General features: G+C 37.4%; 1 protein-coding gene across 2 annotated transcripts; it reads left to right on the top strand.

The window, feature by feature from the left end:
• The first annotated feature begins 344 nt into the window (after positions 1–344).
• On the top strand, positions 345–8,407 carry dek (DEK proto-oncogene). Of its 2 annotated transcripts, none has more exons than XM_022761559.1 (12): positions 345–394; positions 2,022–2,156; positions 2,527–2,625; positions 2,786–2,895; positions 3,663–3,757; positions 4,428–4,557; positions 4,783–5,115; positions 5,560–5,724; positions 6,129–6,213; positions 7,192–7,334; positions 7,505–7,573; positions 7,688–8,407. In XM_022761559.1, the coding sequence occupies exons 2-12, from the start codon at positions 2,060–2,062 to the stop codon at positions 7,697–7,699; spliced, it is 1,338 nt and encodes a 445-aa protein (XP_022617280.1). In that variant the 5' UTR covers positions 345–394; positions 2,022–2,059; the 3' UTR covers positions 7,700–8,407. The 2 variants fall into 2 exon arrangements, with proteins under 2 accessions (XP_022617280.1, XP_022617282.1); XM_022761561.1 differs by having other exon boundaries at positions 351–394; positions 2,027–2,156.
• The last annotated feature ends 415 nt before the right edge of the window (positions 8,408–8,822 follow it).

The following is an 8,822-nucleotide window of genomic DNA, read 5'->3' as shown; positions in this document are numbered from 1 at the left end:
ATTTTAATGCAGAATGTGTACTTTTACTTTTGATACCATAATTTCAATTTGTTAAAAACACAAAACAGATTTTTGATTAACAATTTTAACTTGTAATGGCAGTAATTTTTTTTTTAATTATTATTTTTTTTTAAATTTTTAAAAACATTTTTACCTTGTATTTGCCATTTCCGCAAGGCTGCTATGTTGACACTATAAACAGAAGGGGGAGGTACTACAAAGTTAACGGGCTTCGATCCGTCAGTAACAACATGAAGAAGTGTAGCGTCATCAGTTCGTAGTCCAATCAGTGGACTAGCTGTGGCACTAATCCCCGCCCCCCTGAGAAACCGCCATCATGAAATCAAAAACAAGAAGCTAACAGATAAGACGCAGTTCTCAGGTTCATGGCGAGGTAAACTTTTGTTTTTCCGTCGCCTAACGTAAGGTGCAGAGACTCCGGATGTTTGGGGACATTTATACGGAGTTTGTTGCATCGCTACATCAGGTTATAAAAGCTCCATAACGCTGTTTCTCTCTGAATTACAGTACAGCTGTGAGTGAACGTCACTAACATTATTACTGCTAACGTCGGTGCTAGCAGACAGTCAGGCTAGCTGCACGGAGCTCTCTACCGGTAAACATTAACGTCTGCTTTGCCTTTTAAACTCACCAGCGAATGGATAAAAACCAGCAACTAACTAGCAGGCACCGAAGTAGCACAGAGGCGAAGGGGAAAGTTGTAGTTTATACCCGAGTCTTATCGCGGGCTAACGCGCTGTAGCTAACGCGCTGTAGCTAACATGTTTGAAATGCGGGATGCAAAGTTACAGCGCGCCAATCAGCAGGGACATTTATTGTGAAGGAATAAAGATACAAATCAGCATCAGCCTGACCAGTATGGACGACAAGTGAAGTAGGAATCGTAAGCCGAATATTTCCTGAGAGTCATAGAAAGCTCCAGGACTCATGGTCCATTCACAGATGTTAGTTGGATTGAATGAAGATAAAAATTTGGCTTATATTAAGTGGAATCACGGTGAGACTCGACCTCAGCTGTCAGGGCTAATTGCATCCGCGGAAGCTGCCAGACTCTATTGAGAATTCTGTCGTTTTTATGGACAAAAGCAACTACATAGTAAAACACCAGCTAACAATACTTTATTTTAAGACTTAACGAGTTATTAGAATCAGAACTATAGTTCAGCATAGGCCTAACACACCAAACTATATTTACTGAAGTGAAATTACAACCTTTGTTACCATAACAAGTAGAGCAAACTGTGACTTTTTGGTGATACACAGGAGTCAGTGGGGATCATATATGCACCAGATACTTATCATCTGCTGTCCAATATGCAAAGTTAAAAAAAACAACAACAAAAAAACAGTTTAATAATCCTGCATCAAATAATAATAATAATAATGTTTTTGTTTAGACTGTGCAGGATTCTTGACTTTGAAAATATTAGTTTGGTAAAAAAAAACAAAACAAACAATCTTAACTCTAGGTGCATTTAGAAGCTTTTCCTGAGCTTTCAACTGTAATTAATGGGCTAATAAAGACTGAGATGCTGCTGATGGATCTGGAAAATGCTAATAAGTGGAAATTGAGTCAAGGCAATTTTGTCAGACAACACTATTTTAAGTTTTTAGGTGAGTGTTTGTTAAATTGGCTGTTTTCTGACTAGAGTTTTGACCTAATGTTGTTTAACTAATAACTCAGGTTAACTAAAAGTCAAACACTAAACACAGTTCACTCACTGCAGATGTGTGACAGGTAACCTGACACACCTGTACAGACTGAAATGGAAAGATAGTATAAACTTTTATTCAGTCTGAATGCTTTAATAAGATAACAGGAAAAACATAAGAGAGAACTAATGTTATTATTTCTGTGCATGTCAGTGAAATCAGTGGTGGTGTTCTTAATTCACATCTGGATATAACTGGATAAAAGGCTCTATAAACACTTAACTTGGATTGTGTTGCATGCTTGTGTATGTATTTGTTGGCTGATGTAAACATCTTCCTCCCATCAGGACAGACTGATACACAGACAGACTGAGGCAGTGCAGATATGACCAATATGGCGGAGGAAGCGATGGACAGCTCTGCAGTGTCGGAGGAGGAAGTGGAAGACCAGACGAGTCCAAAAAGCCGCAACAAAATACCCGGTAAAGGGAAACGGGTTTACTCCCTCGGTTCAGTCTTTAAGCCAGGAACTGAAGTAACACTGGTCAAATTCTTCTTTGGTCACTTTAACACACACCATGTCTGACAGGTTAACATGCTTTCAAACTGCGTTTTGCCCTTTATATTGGTTAAATCCTGGTTGTCATAGTTTACAAGCTGTGGTTCAATATGTTTTACTGTTACTATTCCAGAGCTGTTGACTTCAGTTCATTAAAAGTGGTTGCTGCATTGTTTACATCGGAGATACTTGTAGGAAAAGGATTTCACTGTTCATCCACTGTTGAGTTGTTGACTGACAGAAACCAGTAATTCTGGTTTATTTTTTGTTTCATTCTCTCTCTGTTGTTGCAGTTGTAGGTGAAATCCTGGAAGGCAAACGGACGAAGAAGACAGTCGAGAGGCTCGATTTCCAGGCGCCCAAACAAATGGAGAAGATCAAGATTGGAGATGGTAAATATTTAACTTGGCAAGATTTTTTTGTTTCATTTTAAGCACAAGATTCCTGGATATGAATATTTGTTATTTAAAGATGAGCTGTCCAGGTATTTGTCCAGGTATTTGCTGATATGTCTATGAAAACTGTTGGTTTGTTAATTTCCCTTCTTTTCAGGCAGCGGAGATAAATTAAAAGACATTCCTCGCACCAGCTCCCAGATCACCAAGATGAAACCAGCTGACCTGAAACCTCTGCACATCATCCTGTTCAACAGACCAGGAAAGGTACGAACATCTGCAGCGCTCCAGAATAACTTCTTAACCTTTGGGCAAAAAGTTCTTATGTCACATTAAAAATCATAACGAGGGAAACAATCACATATAACATGTTTGAACTTAGGTGTTTTGAGGCTGAGGTTGTTGTTCCTTTTGTACATTTGTAAAATCAGATTCCTCACACAGAAATGTTTAATATTTCCCAACAAATCTGGAAAGAAAGAGTCATGTTTATAGGTTTGAATAAGTCATAGAAACATAGTGAGCTGCTGCTAGCAACATTAGCATTGTGGCTAAGGAGGCAACATTTAGTACTGTACCACTGGAAGTTTTGTAGTGATAAATACTGTGAAGAGAAATACACAGCAATGTTGAATTTCCACTTTAGTCAGAAGCAGTAACATCTGTTTGTTTCATGTGTAAAACTTAAACAGTCCCATTCTGCAGGGTTAATTCTCAGATGAGTCAACACCGAGAGATTCAGTCAGTGACGGTGAAGTTTAATGATTGAGTCCATATTTCCTGATCTCTTATTACCAAGATCACTGAACATGAGCAGCAGCCTCAGAGAAGAGTCTGTTTGTACAGTAGAATGACAGTGTGCAGTGGTTCAGGTCGACAGGTAGTTCTTCTTTTTAATAATAATTTGGTGACGTCACCTCTGCTGTAAACAACACGACACAAATGTGAAAATTACAGTGTATATACATGTATTTGCAGTGAAGCTGATAACTGTAACTATTAACACTTCAGATGATCCTTTCACTCTTTAACAGATTGCCACGATAAAGAAGAACCTGCGTCTGTTCAACGGATTTCCTTTTGATGCCAACAGTGAACAGTACAGCAAGAAACGAGAAAAACTCCTCAAGTAAGATTCTGGACACAGACTCTGTCTCCTCTGTCTCATCTTTCCTCTTCTGTCTCCTCTTTCCTCTTCTGTCCTCCTCTGTCTCTTCTGTCCTCTTCTGTCCTCTTCTTTCCTCTTCTGTCCTCCTCTGTCCTCCTCTGTCTCATCTTTCCTCTTCTGTCCTCCTCTGTCTCTTCTGTCTCTTCTGTCCTCTCAGTCATCTTGTGGAACCAGATTCAAAGTAGTAGTGGTTCTTTACAGAGACACAGTCAGTAGTTTTGAAGTATAATAATGACTTCTGTTTGTATTTGTAGAGTTGAGGTCATATAATGGACTATTGTGCTTAAATTCATGTAGAACTACTTCAGTATTTTGGTTACTAAGATAAAAATTTCCCATTTTCTCATATTTTTCTCCTGGAATTGAAAAAAAAAGAACTTATTTACTAATTCTCGTTTCTCCTCAGTGGTTTTACATTTGATTGCAGTAAGTTTTCAAAAAACTGCTGGAACCTCCTCATGTTTTTCATACTGTGTAAATATCAACTGTCATCCTAAAACTCTCTCTGAGTTAAACTTCTGTAGTTTTGAAGTTTCTCAGCTCGGTCACACTGAAGGTTCTCAAAGATGAAAAGATGTCTGTGATGAAGATCAACAATAAGGACTTTCTTCTCTGTGTTTTTTTGATGCAGAAATTCAAATTTCACCAACGCTAAGCTGAAGGTGGTCTGTGGCGTTTTGGACCTGGAGAAGAAAGGAACTCACTTAGACCTGGTCAACAGGATCATGCATTTCCTCATCGCACCAAAGAACAGCGGGAAGGTGAACGTGACATTCGTGAATGTAATTAATGCAGAAAAGTAGTTTACTGTTATTTTGTCCCTAGTTGATTACTTGTTGTGTTGTGATTACTAGTTTGTGTTTATCCCAGATTATTTGTGTAATTATTTGCAGGTTTAAATACATTTACATTTCACTGTTTACGTGAGTAGCTGTTTCTCATCAGCTTCACTGTAGAAACTGAATCCTGTGTTTGTCCTCCGGCAGCGCGTCCCTGTGAAGAAGAAGAGGAAATCTAAGAAGAAACTGTCTGGCGACGACTCGCAGACAAAGACCAAGAAGAAGAGTAAATCCAAACCCAGGAGCTCGTCGTCGAGTCCCAAAAAGTCCAAAACAGGAAGCAAGTCCAAAGCCATCGTCATGGACTCCAGCAGTGACGAGGACGATGATGAGGAAGATGAGAAGGCGGGGACTTCAGCGGAGGCAGAGGGGTCGGACACAGAGGAGAAGCCTTCAGAAAAGGAGGAGGACCAGTCTGACAGGTCAGAGCAGTCTGCAGACGAGGAGGAGGACGAGGAAGAAGATGACGATGAAGATGAGGTGAGACTGTCGGTCACAAAACTGGAAACTAGTTTTTCTGGTAAAACCACAAATAAACCAACTGGAGCTGAAACGATTTGTAGATAAATTGATCAGTTAATCCACAGAAGATTAATCACCAAATATTGTGATAATTGATTTAATCATTTAATACATTTTCAAATAAAATAATTTTTGTTTATGTGACAATAAAGTAAATATCTTTGTTTATTTGGACAAACAGAACATGTGGGGGTGTCGTCTGCCTTTTTCTTTTCTAAATGAGAAAATAGTCAGTAGATTAATCAATAATGAAATCAATTGTTAATTGCAGCTCTAAAATAAAATGTTTTGTTAAAGAAAAACAAACTGAAAAAACAATGAGCTCTGTAGTGGATAAAAAACAAAACAACTTGTGCTTTCTCATTTTCATTCAGTTTTTAACTAAATTTTTTTTTGTGTCAGTCTCCAAAATCAAAGTCGGGCCGAGGGAAGTCTGCGTCCAAGAAATCAGCACCGGTGAAAAGACAAAGGACACCAGCGAAGAAGACGGGTCCTCCGAAGAAGAGGGCGAAGAAAGATGTTTCAGACAAGTCGGATTCCGACGACGACAGTGACACCGACGAGAAGGTGAAGATCTGCTCAGCATGTTTAAAGTCCTGCAGTGACTTTCTCTTCATGTGATGAATCGTAACAAAAACAAGTTTGATTTTGTTCCAATAATTTGAATTATCTCTTTAATTTACTGCTCAAACATCAAATTTACTTACATTTTCCAGTTCTGTGCCTTGTCAGAAGAAACGCTCTTATTATGAAAAACATAGACGTTGTGTTGCGTCATCTTTTACCGTTTAACCAACCGGTGATGAATAAATCCAATATCTGATTCACATTTAAAACCACTTTTTTCTGCTCTGCACTGATGTCAGCCACTGTAGCAGATGATTTCAGTTTAATGTAATCCAACATGTAGCTGATGACTGTTGTTGTTGTTGTTGTTAATAAACTGTTTATTTGTCATTTTCCAACCCAAGAAGAAGAAATCGGCTCCTTCCAAACCAGCTGCCAAAACAAAGAAGGCTGACAGCAGCAGCAACAGCAAGAATAACACAAACACAGGTGAGGTCCCTGAAACCAGAGCTGCTCAGAGAAATACAGATGCATCACGACTTCATTCTAATCAATAACTGTGAAGCTTAGTGATACTAGTTTTTCAGTCGGAGCTTTTAGATGCTGATTGTGAATCATGTGACCAAAATAAAGTGTTTATTTGTTTTTCAAAATTCCAAGCAAGACAATGAAAGTGACATGACATTACAACATACACGACAAACAACTGAAAGCTTTTTGTTCTTGCAATAGATTTATATTTTGACTAATTGAGAGGAAGAAAGAAAAGAAAAAAACCCTGATGTACTGTATATAAATTTTGGATTCTTTTGGAAGTTATGTATTAATGTTTTCTTTTTTCCCTTTTCCGTCACTTTTTTGTCTTTTCTAAAAAAGAAAATCTTTTTAGAGTTTAGGCAGAACACAGGTACTTGGGTCGAGGTGTGGGGGAGTCGTGACCAAAATAAAGTTGAGAAAAAGCTCAAAATGTCATTTTGGTTCTTTAAAACAGATCATCTCCACACACTTGATGACAAGTAAATGCTCTGGGTGAAGGTTTGTCTACAGCGTTGTCATCTTATCGACACTTAAAGTGTCAATGTGAGCTTTAAAGTATTGCAATGTGATAATTACACATGGAAGAAGGTGGAGGTCATGTGAATAATTCATGGTGAAAGTGATGTTTGATAAAGTCCAGGTTGATTTCTAAACAGTCTGAATTTTGTTTTGTTGTTTTATTAATTTGGAATTAAATTCTCAGACAGATAAAATAACTTTGTTTTCAGTTCAGTCTTTGTTTTATTTTATATCCCACTACAGTCATTTCTTTCTATGTAGAATAACTCTCAGGTGTGTGTGTGTGCCGGAAGAAGAGGATGAGGTCAGGTGAACTGGAAACTCTTAATTAGCTGCAGGTGTGAATGTGTTTGTTTGTCTGTGTGATTCACAGCCTCCACTCTTTCTCTCTCCTCCTGTTTTCTCCTGCAGCCGAGGACAGTTCGGACGACGACGAGCCGCTCATCAAGATGATTAAGAAAGCGCCGACTGACAAGCAGCTGAAGGAGACGGTGCAGAGTCTGCTGAAGGAGGCGAACCTGGAGGAGATGACCATGAAACAGATCTGCCAGAGGGTGAGATGCCGCTTCCTGTTTACACCTACAAACCCTGTTTTAAACGGTAATGATGTTGTCGGCGGGTGGGAAATACTTTGATCTGCCAGTAGCAGCGTATCGAGTCATATGTTCTAAATATATATAGTTTAATTTTAAATAAATTAATAACTTCTTCTCTCATGTTTCAGGTGTATGACACTTTCCCAGGCCACGACCTAACCAGCAAGAAAGACTTCATCAAACAAACAGTCAAATCTGTGAGTGTCTGAACACACACACACACACACACACACACACACACACACACACACACACACACACACACACACACACACACCATCATCATGATCATATTTTATCTCTTTTCTCAGCTCATCACATGAAGATCTGAAGATTAAAGTTGATGTTGCTGTGAAACTTGACGAAGGGAAAAAAACTTCAGCAGAAACGACTGAAAAGTTCCTTTTTCATTAGTTTCATATCACCATGGTTTGTTTTCATACAAAGCTGTTTTATACATAATTGTTTTTTTTTTTTTATTAATGTGTGTATAGATTAATTCAAAGGTGTTCATCATCATCATAAACCTTTTTTATGCGCTCCGGCACATTTTGTGTCTCCGGTCAAGTTCAAAGCAAAGAAGTGAAAAATAAAAAAAATATATTAAGAAAAGAACATTTTCAAAATAAATGGAAAACATTTCTTATACTTAAAGTGATTTATTTAAGAAATTTTGTTCATTGGAAAATCCTCGAAGAAAATGTAACGTTGCAGAAAATAAACTGAAGAGAAGAGGTTTGGACAACAGAAGAATTTGCTTTTACTTTTTTACTTTTTATTTAAAACACAGTTGACTCTGATCTTTGCTTTTGACTCACAGGATGTCACATTTTGTATTTCTGGATTAAATTGTTTCTGATTAGGTGAAGCTGTTTTAGATTAGTACATATTTTAACTCCTTTTGTTTGTTGTAGGTTTTTTTCTGTACTTTTGGTTTGGTTTTTTCTCTGTCAATTTACATTTTCAAATCTCCAAATTAACTGTGCTGAGTAATTTACCTATTGATTAAAATTGTACCTTTTTGAACAAAACTGTGGTGATGTAGTTATTAATTTTTGTGCAAGAACATGCACACGAGGGTCATTTGACGACTTTTACAACAAGATCAGTTTCCTTATTTTGACATGTTAGTAATATGTAATAGTATTGTTCAGGAAATATCATAATATATTAAATAATAAGACCCATGGTATTCTAAAGCATAAAAAGTCAGTATAATGAGACAAAAAGTTGTAGTATAGAAAGATAAAAATGTTGAGTAGGATAAGGCATAAAAAAGTCATAGTATGTCATGACAAATTGAGTATAATAAGGAATGAGAAAACCATAGTATCGTATGTCATAATGTTATACTATAGTAAGGCGTAAAATATCATGAAAACGACATATTATAGTAAGACATAAAAAGTCATAAAAATGTCATGGGATAGTAAGGCATAAAAAGTC

The sequence above is a fragment of the Seriola dumerili genome, unplaced genomic scaffold (assembly GCF_002260705.1).
Source record: "Seriola dumerili isolate Sdu_G_001 unplaced genomic scaffold, Sdu_1.0 BDQW01000415.1, whole genome shotgun sequence".
Taxonomy (NCBI): Eukaryota; Metazoa; Chordata; class Actinopteri; order Carangiformes; family Carangidae; genus Seriola; species Seriola dumerili.
The sequence above is the reverse complement of the archived record's forward strand: the minus strand, read 5'-3'. Positions and strand labels throughout refer to the sequence as shown.

Bases quoted from the DNA above. Each gene is read 5' to 3' on its own strand.
- dek (XM_022761559.1), top strand. From the start codon at position 2,060: ATGACCAATATGGCGGAGGAAGCGATGGACAGCTCTGCAGTGTCGGAG. The intron at 3,758-4,427 runs GTAAGATTCTGG...TTTTTGATGCAG, and splicing joins AAACGAGAAAAACTCCTCAA to AAATTCAAATTTCACCAACG. The intron at 5,725-6,128 runs GTGAAGATCTGC...TTCCAACCCAAG, and splicing joins ACAGTGACACCGACGAGAAG to AAGAAGAAATCGGCTCCTTC.